Below are 21,598 nucleotides of genomic sequence, written 5' to 3'. Positions count from 1 at the left end.
AAACCTCAAGCTGCTTGCTTACAACTTACTGTTTGATTAAGAAGCTGTTGAAGGGGGAAGGTCTAAGTTCAACAGCTACTTAAGTATATGGAGTTAGGAGAAGACTGAACTATTACCGGTATTTGCTCATTGACAATAGCCCAGGTCACTGTATTTTATTGCTTCAATCTAATGAGCTAGATGGGATTTTAGACAATTTTACATGTGTATTAAAATATATTTTATTAAAGCAGGACAAGAAAATTAAATGAATGAGTACTAAGTGGACATATCTGTTTTTAGTACCAAAAATGAAATTGATGCATTTACTGTATTAAGTCTTCTCTTAAAATTTCATCTTTTATTTACTCATCAAGAGCCAATAAGTTATATAARTCATAGTAGTTTTCATCTCCTTACTGAAGTAGTCAACAGAATAATATTTTTCTTTATGCTGACTTGGTAGCACATTATATCCTTAGAATGAGTATTTTTGTCTTTGTTTTCCAAAGATATTCTTCTTAAAAATGCTACCTCTTGTGCAGATTTCAGTGAAACCTCTTCCACATTATTAGCATAGTGTTGCGGTCTCCCTTGGGTTCCCTCCGGGAGGTCCCGAATGCAGCCATGTCGGGTGTCAAGGCACTCTACGCTGTGCAGGTTCATTCACTTCTAGAGAATGGGTCCACGAGGCCAGCAGGGTGGCCAGGGCACACTGCAGCCACCCCAACCCTTCGACCTCAGCCCTGCTCTTTAAAGGAAGCCACGAACTACACTGAAGCTCCATGCTGAAGGCAGAGGCAATGAGTCCATTTGACAGATGTTAAACCAAATACTTTTGTATTTAATCATGTTAAGAGCTCCGAAAAGTTAAAACGGTAGACAAACGCACAGAACTCCTGTCAATGACAATGAACTGAGGCAGAAGCATTGTCATACCCATGCTTTAAACAGTGTCTAAAGCAACTTCTAAACAAGTACAATTTAAGATGCCATGTAGAACTTAAACAGTGATTTTTGTTTGCTTTTCCTAGTATGAAGAGTTTCCAAACACTTCAGTAACTTATAACTAGTCCCACAGTTACCATTTTCCCCTCTGCTGCTTAAGCAGATATTTCGTTTTGTATACCAATACTAGTTTTCATTTTAGTTTGTTCCATAACAGAGGCAATCTAGTTTTCGTGGTAACACATAACACATTAGTCTTGCTCCTCCTCTTCTCCATCCTCGTCATCATCCCCTTGATCTCCAGATTCAATATCATCTTCATCTTCAACCTGAAATTAAGAAAGATCCGTTGTGAGAAATAACATTTCTTATTCTGATCCAACCTTTTCAAGGCAGGACAAATGCTAAAGTAATGAAAGTAACCTTAAAGCTAACTGAAATTTGTTGCAGTGTATTGAATAATTCTTTATAAAGGCAATCATCATCTTACAATGTCACACAGCCTTTAACTTCTCTACTAAAGACATCTGACAACTGGGAACAACAGCCTCTGATCATCAATTCTGTCCTTCACATTTGAAGCAATTAAATTTGTTCTTCAGCTTCCCACACATCTGCACATACAGACATCAGCATACTTCAGCAGACTGGCCAAGGAAGAAAACCCGTCCGGCCTGTGCTGTGCACTACCACAAACGAAGCTGCTTAATATCTCCAGGGGTACTCCCCCCTGAAAGTCACTTAAAGCCTACAYAAGTTCTGAAAAATTCCCTTGTTTCATTGTAAGATCTACACTTGCTACAAATATCAATTCCTCTCCAGCACACTCTTTAAAACTCTGATACAGCTATAGCTAAACCAAATAACTTATCACTACCAAAAAGTAAATCTTCTTTCAAAAGATAAAGGATTTGACTGACAGACATGATTGCCTTGTAGTAGGAAATCTGAGGAAGTCTGGTAGCCACAAAAACAGCAGTACAACAGGTAGTTAATGGCACATTAGGGTAATGTCCACGTGTGAGTCACAACAACATTTCCCAGAAGCTGAGGCTCTCAGAAACTGCACTAGTAAACTGCCCCACATTAGCTAGTACTAGTGCTCATTTCACCAAACCTGTCCACTCACCAAGGACACCTCACTGCTGAAAGCCAATTAAGTCTATCAACTGTACGCATTTGAGTCTGCCATCTTATCTAGTYCAGAAACATGTAAAAACCTGCTGGTATTTCTCACCATCTTTGAGCYTCTAGGTTTCATACAAAGCCAATTAGGGTGTGGGAGGGAGGGGGCATCCAGCTGAGGCAYGCATAAAAATTCACTCCCAGTACAATGTGTTCACTTTCATCCTATGGTAAATAGTTAAAAGCCCTTTAACAGCTCATGTGCTAAGTCTTTGTGAACTGCATTTGGCTCAAAGGCTGCACCTAAGGAGTTTCTGATCTGAAGAAACACATTTGATGAGAACAGGGAACAGACAGGTTTTGCATGTGTCCAAAAAGTAACAAATCCAGGCACAGGCCAAGGAGAAGAAAGTCCTGAAGCTCAGAGTCCTGGACACAAAGTACAGTTATTACAGTGCAATTATCTACTTCCTAGTTGGCAAYCAGGATAAGCTGCAGCACTGCCAGGCACATAGTCATGTATCATTCCAGATACATACATGACAAGTCATTTCGTCACAACAGTTAGGCAGACACCTCAAAGCACTCCTCAGCTGAACACATTTTCCAAGAGATAGTCGTCATCTTTTCTTGCTGGCTGCCACTCTTAAGGTCAGAAAGTAACACTAGCATGAACAACAGGCTGTTGTTCCTACAAAGATGCCWCAGACTTGGTGGATATAGTATTGCCATACCCAAACTGCCTCCGACCTGAGAACTTACTCAACGCCTCATTTTGCTTACCGGTTCCCCAAGCTCCTTCAATTTGTTCTTTAGTGCAGATAGTTTCTGATCCTGGTCAGCCAAAAGCACCAGAAGATCATCCTGTTCTTTTTTTGATTCTGCAACTTCTTGCTGAAGCTTGCTTTTCTGATCTTGCAAGATGGCAACTGTACTGTTGCACGAATCCAAGTGCTGTTTTAGTGATGCTTTTTCCTCAGAAAGAGCTTTGACTTCACTCTGCCAACAGTAAAAACCCACACCAAGTTACACCATGAGCAGAGGAACAGCTGAAACCTCCTTTCCTACAAATGTACCATACACTAATCATAAWACCTCCACCCCTCCTAGTGCTCCGCAGCCTCACCCCCGCCCCTCCCTACCCAAACTCCACGCTTCTCACATCCCCCTATCACTAGCCAGGAGAAGCGTGCCAAGTACTGTGTCTAGTTCTGATCTGCACATAAGCATTACCTCTATGACTGACTGACTAGTGTCAGGCTAAACTGAACACTTTCCAATCAAATCCACTCTAAGGCTTCTTCAGAGTAAGGTCTAGTTCAGGTACTACTATCCATCCACTTTTTAAATTAATATCACTGAAACCCAGCTATCTTTTGAGGCCCTCACCTCTCCCACAAATCTGGCTGAAAAGCTCCCAGCTGATCTGAAGTTACTGACAAGCCTAACTGCCTTAGCAAAGCTATTAGCTATTTCCCTGTTTCTCCTTACCAGCTCTTTACAGGCCTAAATTTCTCATGTGCAAAATGAAGGAAGAGGAACATTCGGTTTCCCTTATGTAATCTAAAGCACATGAGGCACTAAGAGCATAAACCACCTCTTCCACTCAAAGCCCTTCCTACTGTGCAAGTCATAACTGAAGGCTGAGTATCAAGAGATTTGAGGTTTGACGTTTGTCCACTACCAACCTTCAGGTCTTTCACTTCTTGCAAAAGTCGTCCCTCYACTTCAGGGTTCTTTGCTGCTGTTGCGCTACTGTCTCCTAATACAGGATCTGCAGCTGTATTCTATAGAACAGAAATGCAGTATCAGGTGCACTGAATGCCTCACACGCAAAGGCAACAAGCCAAGACATTATACAAGGAGTTATAGATATTAAAAAGTGTATTTTCTCCTTATAGCATGGTTAAGATGCTGTAGACATCCTGTACTGTAAGGCACAGAAGACAAGCCTATGCTTCCTGTGGTCTCAACACACAGATATGTGCACATATGAGCACACAAAAAGGAGAACAAAAGGTGACCCTTATTTCATAGAAAGGGTCTGACATTTTATTGTAGGCAGACTCCTTGTTTAACACACCACTAAGCTTTACTCAGGTAATTCCTAAGTGCCTAAAATTTTTATTAGGCAAAAAACTTGAACCCTTTCATGCAACACTACTAAAAATAGCAAGTTTGTTTTCAGCTAGCCCTACCCAAAGGTAACACTTTCAAAATGTGGCAGCTGTCTTATCTAAAATTATCATCATCACAGGAATGCAGGACAATTGCTTCTTCAGCTGTAGCATCTTTAAGTCAAAGCTCTAGGGAAAATCAAGCAGTCTGYAGAATGGCAGTGAAGTGGACTGAAAACTAGCATCAGAATGGACCACTTGAATATGCCTCCTGAGCACACATGGCCAACACATGTGAAGTGGGATCTCATATCAGAGCAGCTGAGACTTTTGCTGCTGGAAGCATTCAAAAACCTTCCTTGCTTAGATGATCTCTGTATGCTAAATTAGACACTTGTTATTTTTAAAATTCAAGTCCTATGTCTTCTAATGTTCAAATTAGACTTCAGTGTGCAAGTCAGACCAAACCAGCTGGAAGCAATAGTTTAATGAAGCCAGCTTCCACAGACTATCACTAGTCTTGACTACTGCAAAGCAGGGAATACAGGAGTATCCTCATTTTGCACTCAACATCATACGATGTTATCCTTTCAACTGTTCACATTGGTCTGCGCTCCTGCAACTTGAACTGTGTCAGCTTTGCTATGGAAACATGGCAGTGACATGTTCATGCAATTCACTGTTAAGAACTCCAGCACAGAGCATGAGAGAAACTCATAAATGCCATCAGCTAGCTTTGAGGACATACCACATTTATTTAGCTATTTCATAATGCTTTATCTGTAAATCCTTTCAATGTGCAACTAAAAATTGTGATATATKTCAGTATTAGCATAGACGGATACAACTATCCTGTTTGCCATGCACTTGTATGTTAACTTTCAAACTAGTATCTCCATTACTTGGATAATAACCCCTCTAATTTATGTTGCATCACAAATTCTCTCTCAGAGGAGACAGCAATAGTGGTGGTGGGTTTTTTGGCTTTGATAACGGTGTGCATTTAAAACATGGGAAAATGGCCACTCCTTTATTTAARAATGCCAAGTATCAAAGGTCTTATAAAGGCATTAGCTGTACTGAAAGTTCCCTCAGGTTTCATGAAAAGCATGTCTAGGAATTAAGTTATGTCATTTAAAACACTGTTGTAATCATTTACTGATGCATATTGTTCAAATCAAGCTCGCTTTAGGAGAAACTACAGACAGCACAAGCTGGAAAGACAGCTTCAGTTTCACTCCCTGAAGTGAAAGTAAGGAAGTCTTTCACATACCATTAGCTGTAACTTCTGATTCTCGGACTGAAGCTTAATGATCTCTGTAGACTGCAGCTGTATCTGACTCCTTAGTGTTTCTAATTCCTTTGGGAAACAAAGGAGAGGAATAAACTTCCAAAGTTACTTTGAGAAAACAGCAAGGTAGATTCTTCACATTAAGTTTTATTTAATTTAAATGCTATTATCTGCATCCTACTCTGTTTCACACTAGCTACATGAGAGGAAACTGTGTACATCTCATGACAACACAGCAGCCACTTCTCTAGAAGACTCCTCAGCAACATTTATCATCACTTTTTTCCACAGAACACCCAAGATAACTGTATGAGGCTCAATAATATTTACAGAGTTTGAGTTACAATACTAGCACTCCCAGGAATATCCTCTATGCGTAACATTTTATGGTGCAGAAACMCATTAAGGCATATCAGCTCAGTAATAATTAGTTTTCCTATCAGAAAAAGACTGCTGGGCATTTTGGRGGGCAACAGCTGTCTTGACTAATTGAACCTATAGCTGCTTAGGCATCTCTTTTTTTGTGTTGTACATCTAATACTTGGAAGCTTTCTTATTAACATTTAAGTAGAAGTTTTGCAAAGGACAAGCAGACAAATCTGCCAAGTTTGACATTTCAGTTGAAGCTTTTCCTGCTGGCCTAATTCTGCTTGGCATAAGCAACAGATCAATTTTTGGATACAGAATCTTGATGCAAAGAATTAATACTGTCATCACGTAAACCAACACTGTAAGGTTAAAATAGCAACATGGTCAGGGATCCATCCTGCTCCCTGATTCTTGACATAACCTCCTTTCCATCCTGAGCTATCACTGTTCATCACAGCTTGGCCCAATGGATGATAGTACAAAGATTTCTGAAGTAGTTCAGGTTCACCTTCTGTAGTTCATTATTGATGTCCAAGCCACCAGATTTGCTGGTCTGTGAAGACTGCTCTGTTGTTCCCATCTCCAACTGTGAAGACTTCTGTAAAAGCAACAGGAAAGTCAACCACAAAACTAAACAGACTACATATAGTCAAGTTGTCAGAACAGTTAACAAGCTGTGTGCTTGCATGGATAGAGTTCCCAACAGAGAAGGTGCAAAAGCAGCCAAAAACACATCACAAAGCTCCCCAATAAGAGAGCAGCTGGATGGCCTCTGAGGCGGACACAGGAATGTTTTTCACCAATTTAAATGCAGAAGACGAGCACCAAGGAAGGAGCACATATCACCCTGGATTTTGACAAGCAGGCCACCAAACACAAGCTACCTTAAGACCTCTCAGGCATTACCCTCACTACGCTCCTAGGAGATGGATAGCATTTTTTCAACCCCATGTCAATACCATAGGTCCCACAGTATAACAGATCAGTTGCAAAATTACTCTTGGGCATACTGTCAAGCAGAAAAGGCTCTGCTACAGACAYCTCAAACATTTCCTATGGTCAGCATGCCATCATTTATAAGACGACTGTTGTCGTAACAAAGAGTTTACAGCCAAAGGTAATTAACAGGAATTAGAAGTCACTCCAAGTTCTGCTGAGTGTTAGCTCTTACCAACTTTTCAATCACAGAATCTTTCTCCCTCAGCTGTCCTTGCAGCAGTTCGTGCTTGTTTTTCCATTCTTCCAATTCCTCTTTCAGTTTGCTCACTTCTTCCAGCGGAATGCCATTCATCTGAAACGTTTCACCATGGGAATTATAATGCTGAGTGTCCTTCCCTATGGGACAAGATTTATAACAAAGGTTACAATACTGACATCATTTTAAGGCTAGCTTCAAAACATGCAAAGGAAAGGATTCATCGTTTCTCCTTCCCCCCGCCCCCTCCACAGGACAATACAGATCATTCTAATTAAAGGAGGAAACTGCAAAGTTAAAACTTTTTCTACACAATTTTTCATCAAGCAGCTCTTATTTGCCACTTTAAAGTATGCACTTGTGCCTGCATCTACATGCTCCATTAACCATTCAGTTAATTCAAAGCAAGTTCACAAGCAGCTCATTCCATAGAGGAAAAACAACTGTCCGTTCACATACTTTTAATGATAACAGATCCTAAAATGCAAAATTACTTCTTCTACACAGGTCTTTGGCATATAGAGCTTATGAGGCATCTTCACTTTGGAAGAAATTGTATATRCTGTCTGGATTTAAGCATTCAGTTAAATATCTCTTTGCTAATACTAATATGTCTAACCTGGCATATCTGCTGTACCAAAATTTTTCCAACTCATGCTTTCATTCACAGACCCAAACTTTAGCACACAACATGGCCCACCTGTTTATGTTTTAGGCTTTAACAGGCTTGACTTTTTGAGACTAATTTAAGAAACAAATTGGTAGAAAGCTTCTACCAGCAGTTCCCTGGTAGTCAGCATTTCCCACAGCAGCTTCAACTCTTATCCCTCACCAGGCGTAACTGCAGAAAAGCAGCCAAGGTAGCAGTGAAGGGCTTCCTTTTTATTGTGGGCAACAAAATAAGTGACAGTGGGATCGGGTCAAAAGCCATTATAAACCCCGGTATTTCAAYGTGTGCATTTATGTGAACTATCTGGTCTACAGCCATCTTTGGGTACTTGTTTTTCCAGTGTGCAAGCCTACACAGCAGATTGGTCCTAGCATTAACTACATACTTGAATGAGAGATCTTTCAGAAAACTGAACTATTATTTCAGGAGGCCAAATACTCGAGCACAAAATCAAAAAGAAATTGCAACATACTACATTTCCAAGTTATCTTCTTCGTTCTCACTGTGCATTATTTTGTAATTTGAAGGCATTTCAAGGGAGAAATAGTTCTTTTTTTAAAAAAAAAAAATCTGATGCCTTAAAAAAATTGTTCACAGTGCTCAAATTCAACAACAAAAAAACCCCACATTTTATCTCTATGGAAGTTCATATGCAGCAGAACATATGGCAACATGCCTGAAATGACAGAAAATTGTTTGCTGAAGTTTTCCATAATTTATAACAGATCTTGAGCAGTAGTGAGATGATTATTTATCATTCTTTATGAAGCATACCTAACTGTACTTTAAGGAGATTATACTGGTCCTTATGCTGTTGGATCTGTGACACTTGCTGTGTAACTGTAGCTTGCAGCTGTTCATTTTGAGATTTTAAAGTGTTAACTTGCTGTTTTAATTCTTCGAGCTCCTGGTCCTGTAAAAGAAAAGTATTACAGAACACATTTAAGTACCATACTGCAAGGAAAATAAAAACAGAGTAAACTTTATTCTACCAATACATATCACTGGTTAGTGATGCTGTCAGTGTCATCTCCTTCAGCTACATTTAGTCCATCATCTTTTGAAAGGTGAGAGAGCAGAAGAAAGAGTTATCTCTTTCTGAGAAGAGCTGTAAGTTCTGCAGTTACTTGTTTGAAAAGAAACACTAACACAGAGAAGAGAAGATGTATTCCAGAAAATGAATTGAGCATTATCAGCATTCTAAATGCTGATATTTACGTTAAACCAGAAATTCTTAGCCTAAGTGTTTTCAGAAATGCTTTTGCATTTCTAGAATCCTTGTTGCTTGTTTAGGAACATCTGATATGAAACAGCACAGCGGTGTCTCCAAAAGTCAGTTCAAACATCTTCTAAAGGGACACGAACAGCACAACTCTCTTACCTGCTCTCTAATGACTTTTTTGTAGTGAGTCACAATATTGTCGTGCTGTTCCAAYGTCTTCTTAACCTCCTCCTCCTTTTTATCTTCTTCACTGGACTTGTAAATAGCTTTACTTATGATACCTGCCAAAAAACAGAGTTTGTCATCTAAAGCCCAGCTGGTTTGTTTCCTGCTGTGCTCAGTCTCACAGCATCACCTAGTTTAACTAAGTTTCTGGTACAACAAACACAACCTGCACTTCAAAGTGAAAAAGGCAGTGGTCACAAACAGGCTTAAGAAAACAGGAAAAGGCATTATTCCACACTAAGGTTTGCACACTTACTWCTTTAAATAAAGTTTCAGAAGAGCAAATGGACGTTCAAATCTTTTTGACCAAACAAGCATTTTACTTGCAATAAGGCTACATCTCCACTGCTTTCGCAAGTGGTTGTGCAGATAAGTAGAAGATTTAAGCTAAAGGTGATATGCAGATGAAACCTGATCTGGCAAAATTTATCTTTACTGTTGCTGCTTATTTTTTTCTTCTCTAGACTGATTTAAGTTGACCAATATTAACAAACAGAAAAACATTAAATGTTAAGGACCCTAACTCTTTTAACAAGAAAATTCAGTATTCACAATTTTTCTTAATCAATCAARAATTGCAAAAGATCTAGGTTCTTTGTGCACTTTCATGAATCAAGCTTCTATGATCACCTTTTTTTGTGCTTTCTAAAGGCATAATATTGAACTTACTACAGGAGTTCAACACAAGTAAATAAACTTAGCCACAGTGTGATAACTTACAGCATGTACTAAGAAACATTTCACTCAACAGTTTATAGTTCGCTGGTTAAATCAGTTGTAATCATTTACCTGATTATTAGAAGGCATGACCATGGAATTGYACTGGCAGTATTTTAGTTGAATACTTAAACCACAAGCTTGTGTATACTATTGGCTATAGCAGTTACTGTAACATGGTTTTCCAAATACTCCATTTTAATATTATCCTACTACTTTTAATAAAATAAATTCAGCACAATTAGGTTAGTCATCAGTTCATCACAGTAAGTACAGAAATAAGCGTAACACATCACCTTCCAATTCCTTTACAAGCTTAGTAAATTCATGATCAAACATCATGTGGTCTGGGCTGGAAAAGCTAGGCTGTGGTTTCTGAGCAGCTCTGGAATACAGTTCATGTTTGCTAATGAAGCCAAGCTTTTCAATGAAATTTTCCCTGCCAATCCTCTTCTCAATCAGCTGTTTCAGTTTCTCTCTAAAAAGAAAGAGACAGTTAATCACAATGCAATAGCCAAAAAGAAATGAACCCACTCTACTTTCAAGATTTCTTTCAGTTACCAATGTATTTTCTGTCTCAACTCCTATCTGTATTAGATGCTTAGTATCCAAAATCCAAATTTTTGCAGTGTGCCACAGTCATCTACTCTCAGGCTAGGAACAAACAGGTTACAATGATCTAAGCAAAACAATCATCTACTTTGCCTAGCTAAAGGTGAGTCAGCTATTTTGTATYCCATAGGGAATATATTCACTACCTCAAGGAACAACCATGGGAAACAGCTCAACCAAACATTCTAGGCTGCACTGCAGCAGTTAAAAGCCCCTTAAACCTCCATCTACCTTTCACACTGTCTTTTCCTACAGTTGTCTTTTTTCTGTATCATACTTACTTCCTATAATTTTCAAGGGAATTGTCATTGTAGTAGATGGAAATGCCCAGCAAAAGCGCACACAGGCCTTGGACCAGTTGTTCCTCTTCTCCAAGGTTTTCAGCTATCTGCCCTGTGAGCTAGATCTCATGTTAAGGATATTTGAGATATTTCATAAGCACAATGCATATAACATACTTCCTTACAAATATGCTACCTCAGTTTAATTTCCTTGTTAAAAGGTATTTGGACATATAAAAYTGAGCTGGATTAGAAAGTAAGGAAACTACCTGATGAAAACCTGACCAGACTAGTTCCTCTTTTAAAGGGCTTGGGTAATCAGTGGTCCCACAGAAGTTTTTCCCTCAGTAATTGTCACTTTAACATTTAAAAAAGATGCCATTGTTCCAAAACAACTCAGTTTTATGCTACAGTGATATTTAATTTCGCTGACAGTTTTGCACAGTGTACTTTATACTTTAGATGGATCGTCTTATGAAGAGTAAGCATAAAAATAAGATTCAATAAAATCAGGAAATAGGCTTACACATCTTGGAAATGACAAGTCATACTAAAATAGCAATGGGCTTGCTGCAGCAAACCCTTGAGCCTACTTAACTAGAAGAATCCCTACACCAAATGACACTTTCTGTTGTGCTTTAAGCTATACATGTATCTTATAGACATGCCAGCATACACAGTCTCAAGGCAMAGCCAACAAAAGCCTGGCTGGATCTCATGCCCTGATGCGGTTTCCTTTTATGTCATGCAGCTTGCCTGCAAACTGATCTACACAGACATTTAAATATAACATGAATAATCTAAGTAATTTCTAGGCAAGTAGTTCTATTCTGCAAGCAGGTCAAGGATACGAAAGGAATATTGGCTGGATTGTGAAGAAAGTGTGTGACAGCAATCGAGCAGTTGCTTAGCCAGGTACAAAGCAACATCAATAATCCCACCCTYGTTTGAACTTTGCTGCCCTGAAAAGAATAAAAATGCCATAATCATCTTTCCACAACAGAGGGCTAAAATATCAAAAAACCTGCACTGATCCAGAACTCGCCCACTTTCAATTCAGCTTAAAAAACAACAACAAAAAAAACAAGTTGTCTTCCATAATACCCATTTGTTAGTTATAACTGAAAACAGCTTTAGTGCTTTGATGAAGAACATTAAGTCATTCATGTTTTTAACTGTTTTCAGAGCAAATCAACAAGCAACAGATGTGAAATATAACTCAAAGCAAATTAGCACCAATATAAAATCATAACAAATTAGTTCTGCATTTGTAATTAATACTAGGGTAACATGAGGAAACATACATACACAATCCCTCTGAAGAAGGAACAAGTCAGGGTATATTAAGCCAGGCTGGGATTCCCTATAAGAAGGGGCATACTAACATCTTCTCCATTTGCTGCTGCCTACAAATTTCTGTGTTCTTAATATACTTGAATCCAAAAAAAAAAAAAAAAAAAAACTGAAGTAATACTGAAGTAGCTTTTTCTTTAAACAAAGGAATATATACATTAAGCCAGGAGACACTAACTCCAGTAATTGAATTTTTCTTAACCAGGGAAAATTAGTTTTCATCTGAACATTGACTTTAGTTTCTTGCTCATGCACAGAACATACACAACAGTTTATGCAGAAAGCCTTTAGACAGATGCTATTACAAAATAGAAACTTGCAATTTTAAGCTTGGTATTTGATCCTTAAGTTTACCAAGCACTTCAGCATCTAGAGCACATCTCAAGAAAACCTGTCATTCAAGTGTCTAAAGTAATGACAGTGTAAAGAAAAAAACAGGATAAAGAAGTTAGAGGTCCTAACACTAAGCAGACTGCGTAAATTGGTATGGCAGTAGCTAATTCCTCAGTAACTACAAAATTGAACTTTTTCACAATTTTGTCTCCCTTGTCTTTGCTGCAGATACTTCAGCACAGTAGCATTAAGGCAAGCACACACATCTGGAGACAACCAAGCAGAAAGCTCCCTGCATGGAAAACTAACCTTCAAACAAACATCTAGTAAACTGGGAAACAAAGTCAAGCCTGGAAAGCAAAATGAGGTACACAGAACAGCTGGCATATGTTCAAAAGGGGGCAAGAAAACACACTGAAGTGAATGGCCACAGGGATCAAAACAGTGGCAAAGATGATGAGAAGCAGTCACTAAGAAATGAAGAGTCCCTAAGCACATGCTTTAGGGACATGCTGAACTTGCATCCTCGCCTCTGATCATCCCAATGCTTTAGGGCTAAAAGCAGTGTTGTTTTTTATTTTAGCCAACATAAAGAACAAAAGCAAACCTCTCAAGCCCTTTGAATAAGCCAACTTGAGCACCAAAACAGCCAGCAACCATCAGCTTGACAAAAAACTTATTTTTGTAGCAGGGTCCCAGCATGTGCCCCTGCAGCACAGGCTGTGAGACAGGTGGTAATCAAAACTACTATCTACCAAAACTACCAATCCTGGGAGAAAAGATCAAGCTCTGAAGGGACTGCTTTCAAGGACTTTTGAGGTGCCTTGATTTGCTTCAATTTATCACCAAGATGAAGCAACTTTCTTAAAGGAAGAGAAGGGAGAATACAAATTACAAATACCCAGACTGCATCAAGCATTTCTAATGTCTCACAAATGGAAAAGGAAGCACTTTCTTCATGACTCCCATCATGACTTCCGGACACTTGAAGTGAGTAATGTCTGAACAGCAGAGAATACAGCTATGACCACCAGACCACCCAGCACCTGCCCTGTTTCTACAGTAAGTACTACACACCATTATTAGCTACTGACATTTTCTCTGATATAGGTTAGTCCATAGCTTTGCTGTGACTCCATTGTGACATTGCATTAATGGACTATTATATGCCTTGCTGCTAGCCTTCTAGCTGCATCTCACAACTGGTTTCCAGTGACCTAGATCTCACTGCAAGATGCCTGAATTTCACTGAACTCTGTTCTCACCTTTCCTTCCTCTCTTCAAAACTAGCCCACTTAGCTTTCCCCATCTTCACCAAGTTGTGCATCTCCCCTACACCCTTGTCCATTTTTATTTAGTCTATAACCTGCATGTCCTACAACATTTTCTGATCTCTGCTTATATAAAGACACTCATTTCCAAAGTGGTCTGGTAATGACACAAAAAAACATTCTTTAAACAGCTATTCACTAGCACATACAGTGTTTACCACAAAGGCACAATAGAATGCCCAAAGAGTTCTCACCACTTATTACTACCAACTAGTTAAGAAACTACCTAGGTAAGAAGAACTGTGTCCAAACTCCAATCTCCATGTGAAGCAGAAATTAAAATACAAGACAACATAAATCATAGGTCTTTCAAATTCGTTACTGCCACACCACACTGTATAGTGGAWTGCATTGCACTGCCTCAAGCGTCAGCCAGCTTAGCTGAAGAACTTTCTGAGCACACACATCCTCCTTGCTGAGCCTCTAGATCAGAGGTTTATTTCCTCATTGCAATCTCACCAAACCATGAGGTAATTTATGTTGGAAGAGACCTCTGGAGGCCATCTAGTCTGTACACTGCTTTAGCACAAGGGAACTGAAAGAGCACCAGCTCTTCTGAAATCACTTGCAGAGTAGATGCGTTAACAGCCTCATGACACTGACAATGGCACAACCTCATCTGCTGCAGAAACCTTTCAGGAAACAGGACCATAATGCAGTAGCACTGAAGTATGGAGTCCTGTGTACTCCCACTGCAAACACCATGATACAATGAACTGTGAAACTGCCCATTTTTACTTTCAGTGCCCCTCACCTCAGACTTGTTCCAAACTCCCAGGAATCCCTTTCCCCCAGTTCTCCTGCCCTAGAAGGGCAGYTATGCCCTCCCCTGTGCTTATCCTTACCATGTCTAGCAAACCTGAGAGCAGAAGGTCTATTATAACTTCTGCCATAGACTTCTGCTACACTGGTTTAATCACCAAGAGTCTACGTTTAACTTCACAGTAACTATTCTATGCAATACTGCTTCTACCCTGCTAGGACAGAGAAGTTATTTAGAGAGATCAGAGTAAGTCCAACTAAGTGTATAAATTGAGCTTGAATAATTATTGAGAAAATGGCTATGACACACATTACCAAAGGGCCTGTGCAAAGATCTCAATCATATCAATTTTCTGCTATTTCTGAAGAGATCAAGACAGTTCTCCTCTAACTGAACAAAAATGGTGATGCTTGCTTCAAGCAAAGCAGAAGCACATTAGAACTCCCTTTCTCTTAAATTTCAAAGATCAGCTCAGTCACTAGGAAAAAAACATCTGAACTAGCAATCTTGAGCTATAGCATATTTGTATACATCATTTTTCTAAARTAACACTTTCATCAGCATGTGCTTATCAAAAAGTCTTGTCAGAAATACAAAGCTACATTTGTGTCACCTGGCATTTACAACCCAAATTATTGTCTGAAAACATTCACACATCACTCTTACTCTGAAGCTCTGCATGCTATTTGGAGGTCAACACATTCAGCCCAATCATTTCCACAAAGCCCAAAATACCCTCTCTAAAAAACTAATACACAGTTCAATTCCAGACCTGCTGTTACAGCTCCTGCTGTAATGTATTACAGTTCTCCATGTCTGGGGCTGGAAACAGTCCAGTCCCACTGCTCAACCCAGCTTTGATAAACATGGCTAATAAAGCAGACAATACCAGAGCACAATATTAAGAACTGTTTTGCTGCAGATGATGCTTAGCTTAGCAGCACTTTAAGTAACATGGCCTTAAAGTAAAACATTAGTTCAGGGCTCATTGACTAGTGAACAGATCTCTGCTGTTTACAACCAAAATCTACACGGTTAAAGCTCTTAGAGCTTTTGCTAGTAAGTAGAACATATGAAGTGGCCAGAATGCAGATTAAACGCAGTTTTTCTTTTAGTAGTCAGGAAATAAGCAGCAGGCTCTCACTTCAGGTTGTATCAGCCGATTGCTTCAGACCAGTCTGAGAAAACAACATTTCTAGCAGCTTTAATTTTTCTGACAAGAAAGTGCATCTAATTAGGTGAATAGCTGGTGGATGTATATGCCCCACTGGAAAGAAAGCACCCATGCTACCCAAGATCTTTATCCCATAGTTTCGTGGAGCACCCCAGAGAATGCCCTGGAGATACAGAAAGAGTTTGTTATGCTAGGGAAAAACCCAAACCCAACCGCAACACAAAGCTGTAAGTGGAAACACATCAAAAAGCAGTTAAGGAATCCCCCCAAGCAAAACCCAAGACAAGAGGAAAGGGCCTGCTTGTGGCAAGAAAATGCCAAAGCTGTGCCARGAAATACATACCCGTCTGTCGATCTTATCACCCTGCAAGTTACACATGCATTACTTGAGAACTTTTAAGTGGAACAACACATTTCAGAAATATCCCCCAAGTTTAAGCCCCTTATATCACCTAAGACTAAAAAGGTCACAGGCAGTTTCACTGATTCAAATTCACATAAACAGACAAAAAAATGTGGGGAAAAGAACACAGAGAGGACTGTTTATTTTTAGGTAAAGTGGATGAAAGAAGTCATATCAATAAAATAAGTTATAGCATTCTGCCATTATTAATTGCAGGAATGTCTAACTACTGTCAGAGTTCTCTATCTCATTGTAGTCATTTTGGGGAAAAGTACAAATTACAAATAAAAGTGAAYGTCACAAGGAAGTGTGGTATGTCAGGTAAACTATCATCACTAGTCATTTGCAGAGCCAGATGTTACCATGCTGAACAACCTCAAAAAAAGCTTTTAACTTTGAACAACTAAATGAACAGTGAATACACAAGTGCCTGGTATTTTCAAGATGTTTCTGTTAGCAGTTATGCATTAAATACTAATCAGGCACTTCCTGCAGAAAACCTAATGTGAGTGGGGGTCCTAGCAACTGGCCATGTCTTTTAAATCAAGATAAAGTTCTAGGTGCTTTAGGATTCCCTGTCTACTGACAGTAGTTTCTTTCTTTACAGAAAAACTTTCATCTTTACAAGGAAAAAAAAGCAGTGATCCATACAGGTTTTAAGACTGGCCCTGCAAAAGCATTCTGTACTGCCCAAATTGGCCAAATCTTCCCGTCATTTCTGTCACGCACAGTAAAGCTCTCTTGCTATAATGATTTATTTTCAGATTGGAATTAAATTATTTTCAATTAGTGTCCATTTCCAGCTCATGCACATGAATTAAAACAGGCAGAGCAGGAGAGTAACTTTTAAGAAAGACAGCAATATTAAGTTGCAATCACTGATGGACATATGTTTCTACTGTGTTTTGTTTTTTCTTTTTTTTTTCCATCAAGTGTCAAGTGTTTTTAAGAAAGGCTAAAATATTTCAGCAGGAGAGAGAATCCTCCTCCTCTTTAAGCTAATGCTAGCGTCTTCCTATGAGACACCTTTATACGAAGCACGTTTTTCTTGCAAACCCAGAGTTTATCACGAAGACACAGGAGAGTCAGTGCCGTACCTGTGAGAGAATGTTGGTGCACTGCTGCAGCAGAGACACTGGCGGGTTGCCGATGCTCGTYGCTAGCTGAACTCTTAGGAGCTGTTCTTTCAGAGTCGCGTTTTCTTGTAACGCATGGGCTAGGGCCACAGCAGCACACCAGTTTGAGAGAGAGTCCGTTGAGAAGAGGCCCCCACAGAGCAGCTGACCAGCTGAGACAGAATTACCTGTAGCTACCAGAACGGCCAAGAGGTATTAAGAACTATTTTGCTTCAGATGATGCCTAGCTCAGCCACTGACCAAGAGAAATTAGACTAAAACAAGCTACAGAAACTGCAAAATATTTAAGACATAAGCATACAGCTAAAACCCTCCAAAAAAGAGAGCCATATGTCTCAAGTTTACAGAAACCATACACCAAACCTTGCTTGGATTTGACACCCAGCTGCAAAAAAATGATTTTGCAGGTGTCTTCAGATGATGCATTAAAAAATAGGCTAGTTTGTAACTTGCTAGAAAATGGTTCTTCTTGCATACCGTCAATAGTGGATGGCAGAAGTGTTGAAACAATTTCTCCTTGTCCTTTTTGGTTTTTGTATAAAAAGCACTGGAAACAATAGAGAACTGCGCAACGCAGCACAAAAGGCTGCCTTTCATTTACCATGGACATCAGAAGTACTACAATTGCAGGTCTGTTTGGAAAGTAAAGAGAAAAAACATCAGCACAAAGCTGCAAAATTGCAGGTATCTAGTCAACAGGTGCAGGGAAAGAGTGACAAGACCTGATGCAATGACACCTGCTTCACCTGCAAAAGGTGCACACCACTGGGACCTGATCACACAGCAAACATGAAAACCTTAAGTCAAAGGAAACTCGCACCTGCACAGGGCATCCACAAATTGTGACACTGAGTATCTAAATCCCACACTTGAATCATTTTTGTGTAGTAATGCACATAGTTTAAACTTTGTATTGAACATCCCTTTGCTTCCGCTCCCCTCCCAAATACAATTTGGGTTGTTTGCTCCAAGGGAAAAAAAAAAAAAAAAAAAAACATTTTTGCCTTCTCTATCTATTGCCATTTCAAACACTTAAACTGAGTAAAACTTAATTATAAAATGCAAGTTTTCCACTTAAAACAAAAAGACAGCAGATATATTATATATGACTGCAATAAGCCAGTGTTTATCAGCTGTATTTCCATTTCACATGGAGTCCCCATTGCTTCTCCCTGCTTGTTCCAGTAATACTGCAGAGGATTCCTCATAACACCATTAGTGACTTACAATACAGAATGCTCTTTTCTTACCCTAGTCACATTCAAATTTTGAGATAGATACCTATCACTTTGCCATTCCCCAACCTCATTAAACATAAATTTCCTGGCTATTTTCCTAGCCTCTACATTATTTTGTAGACCATCCTCTGACAACAACAGTTCTTTTTAACACAGCTATTTAACTACTACTCATTCGTTTTGCAGATACCACCTATCATTAAATGAGATCAGTTCTAGACCTCATTTCTGTGAAAACACACCTGGCACCTTCACATTACAACCAATATCCCCGATGCAAGCTCAAAGCTATTTCTATGTACTCAAACTCCAAACATCAAGGTTAAACAATCGTTTGGATTAGACTGCAATTGCCCATACCAATACATCATTACCTAACAAAGTTAAACACTTTTCTTCCTCTACCTTGGTGGATTAGAAGGTGCATTTACAGAGGCAAAGTAGTCTTGATTTATCTGGCATCCTCGAATGACTTCTGATACAGTATTAATGGTCTATAGAAATGGCAGGAAAAAAACAATAAAACAGTTAGCTAAATGTGAGCAATAATCTAATTCATGCAACACTCAATTATTCAGTCCAACAGCTTGGTAATGAAAAAACATATCAAGCCTCAATATAGAGATTTAGATAAGCAAGCGATTTCAGAAGGAAACCGAACAATTAACAGCCTTAATATGAAGAGAAGTTCAAGGAAAAAAAAAGTTGAAGGGTAACTCTGAGAAATATCAAGATAAACCACCACTAAAATGGAGCCACCTTCAAAAGGATCAATCTATACTCCTTTCTCCAAGCAGCAACACAAACCATTTTATGTGCGCTTCAAGACAGAAAGGCAATCTTGGTGGTAACTTCTAGAAAAGCTGCCAGACTACCAGGTGGATCTGTCAGCTCTTCCACCTTCAAAGAATGGCCTGTCTACAGCAAATTGCTCTGCTGTCAGACAAGGTGCTAGAGAGGACCTGGACAACAGACTGTACACCAGCTCTTGGCCTGCTGTAAATGCAAAGCTGTTCATTATCACCTCTAGACTGCCATGGGGCAGAGAATAGGTGTGGGGCCACACCCACCAATTTACTCAGGGCCCAGTAATTTTTCTAGCTCTAGACAGTCATTCAGTCCAAGCACATCGCTTTATCAAGTGAAAAAACATCTCATCCTAAACTGATAATAAGGTGTTTCAGAACCAAGTAGTCTCTCATCACTGGAGATCTGCCACATCAGAAGACTCAGAGTCTCTCTCCCACTCTCAAGAAGTGAATCAATTAGGCTTCTTTGGGATATACTTAAATCCAACATAAAAACCAGGCAAATCCAAATACTTCCTGATTGTTTCTAAGTCAATTATATTACAGCTGTTCAAAATATAATGCAAAATATTATCATCAGTATGCATTCCCTGCACAGGAAGCAGCTGAAATGTCTGGCATCTGAAATGCATTCTTGGCAAACAGTGTAATTTCAGTTCGTCCCTGCAGCAATGGGCTACCCCTGAAGACTCTTGTTATTGCCCCATTTAGCTGCCCCTATCCCTAGGTGTACTTGCTCGCTCTTACTTCGGTCAGAATGTCAGCTGGAACTCCAGTTGCCATTAGGATTGTGCAGAGCTGCTGTAACAAACCGCAGTGAAACATAGCCTTCTGACAGCTGCTCGTAGCACCAGGAGGATTCGTGGGAGAAACGAGAACCCGCACAAGCTAGAGAGAAAGAAGTATTTATACACAAAGCAAGCTTGAGAACTCACGAAATTCAGGACAGTATAAGTTCACCTATTTGCAATTTAGCCACAGAAATACAGCTGTTCTTAAAAATGAACTTAACAGATAAGAGAATAGCATCTTCATCACACTAGTATTATGACCATTTGATTTTAAGTTTAATCCAACTTCACACTTGAAGTCCCCTCCAGAACCCACAAACATCTCAGCCCACTGCAAATGCTGGAACTACATGATGAGAAATCAGGCTTAATTTAGTTTATTACTTGACACTCAATTTGTCAGAGCTACACTTCAAAAAAAAAAAAAAAAAGAGAGACTACCTTCATCATGAATCTTCAGCTTCCACTCACAGATAGCAAGTACTACAGGACAGRAAAATAATCTTACTCCATTTTTCATAGGGGTGGGCAGAGGGAAGATGACATGCCATCCACAGTGAAAAAATGCTGTTCAGGCATCATAACCATGCTTGAAGTCATACACAAAGCTTCTTTATAAAAAGCATCCCTAGCCAAATATTTAACCCATGTCACTGTTTATAAAGTTACACCAGATAGTTATTAAATGTCACTCATCACAAGTTCACAATTTTGAAATAGTGTTTGTGCTTAAAGCAGGGCATCTTGTGAACGTTCGGAGGCTAACACAGAGCTAAAGAGAACACACCGATTTCACAATTAACTACTACAATACACATTTTCTTCATTGCAAGATCAGGAAAGAGGTYGAGATTGGCACTAACCATTAGATAGAGAGTATTTTACCTGCAGCATTAGGTGAAGATTAGTTACTTTCTGTGCAGACCAACCACAGTTGTCATCTCCAACTTCAAACCAAGGCTTCATACGCTGAATGTATGAACCTTCTTTAAAGAAATTCTGATTGGAATTATTATTCTTCAATAAATTTTGAAGTAGAAGAAGGCAGTCTTCCACTACGATTCCTTGTGAGACAGAAGGTAAAAGGAAGGATTAACCAAAGACAACACATGGAGAAATTACTACATTCTATATACAAGAGAACAGAAAGCAATTTGAGCTTCATGCCTAAAAACATTATATTTTGACCAAAAGCTGTGAAACACATGCATGAAAATTCAATCAAAGGTCACTGAAAATGAGATATATTCATGCTTATCCAGCACATTTATTAGAAAAAAGCAGTAATTAATGTTTGTCCACAAGTCTAAAAGTAGTATTTGCAAAGAATACATGGTTTGTGTGGTACATTAGCTGGATAGGAATGGGAAGCACTTCAAAGCAAGTCTCAAACACTTTGTGGCTTGAAGAGTACCAACTTCAGAGTCAGATTACACTACTGGCTCTTTGCATTTTAAGAACTAAAATGAAGTTCCTCTTCAACAGCATCAGGATTTAAGTGCAACAATTCATATGG

General features: G+C 39.2%; 1 protein-coding gene across 3 annotated transcripts in view; it reads right to left on the bottom strand.

Moving 5' to 3' along the window:
- Positions 1-802: 802 nt before the first annotated feature.
- USO1 (USO1 vesicle transport factor) overlaps positions 803-21,598 on the bottom strand; it is a 37,714-nt gene continuing 16,918 nt past the window's right edge. Inside the window, exons 8-24 of one of the 3 annotated variants that reach the window (XM_085304091.1) lie at positions 20,968-21,146; positions 20,039-20,179; positions 18,888-18,976; positions 17,722-17,876; positions 17,206-17,417; positions 16,049-16,069; positions 11,603-11,713; positions 10,752-10,870; positions 10,155-10,336; positions 9,076-9,197; positions 8,469-8,607; positions 7,001-7,164; positions 6,338-6,427; positions 5,443-5,529; positions 3,741-3,839; positions 2,836-3,051; positions 803-1,256 (exon numbers count right to left, since the gene is read on the bottom strand). In XM_085304091.1, coding sequence (XP_085160217.1) covers positions 1,179-1,256; positions 2,836-3,051; positions 3,741-3,839; positions 5,443-5,529; positions 6,338-6,427; positions 7,001-7,164; positions 8,469-8,607; positions 9,076-9,197; positions 10,155-10,336; positions 10,752-10,870; positions 11,603-11,713; positions 16,049-16,069; positions 17,206-17,417; positions 17,722-17,876; positions 18,888-18,976; positions 20,039-20,179; positions 20,968-21,146 — 2,204 coding nt within the window. In that variant the 3' untranslated portion in view covers positions 803-1,178. The remainder of the gene's footprint in view (positions 1,257-2,835; positions 3,052-3,740; positions 3,840-5,442; positions 5,530-6,337; positions 6,428-7,000; positions 7,165-8,468; positions 8,608-9,075; positions 9,198-10,154; positions 10,337-10,751; positions 10,871-11,602; positions 11,714-16,048; positions 16,070-17,205; positions 17,418-17,721; positions 17,877-18,887; positions 18,977-20,038; positions 20,180-20,967; positions 21,147-21,598) is intronic. The other 2 variants (XM_085304092.1, XM_085304094.1) reach the window with 2 other exon arrangements.

This window comes from Rhea americana, unplaced genomic scaffold (genome assembly GCF_003343005.1).
Source record: "Rhea americana isolate MKP2758 unplaced genomic scaffold, rheAme1 scaffold_203, whole genome shotgun sequence".
NCBI lineage: Eukaryota > Metazoa > Chordata > Aves > Rheiformes > Rheidae > Rhea > Rhea americana.
The sequence above is the reverse complement of the archived record's forward strand: the minus strand, read 5'-3'. Positions and strand labels throughout refer to the sequence as shown.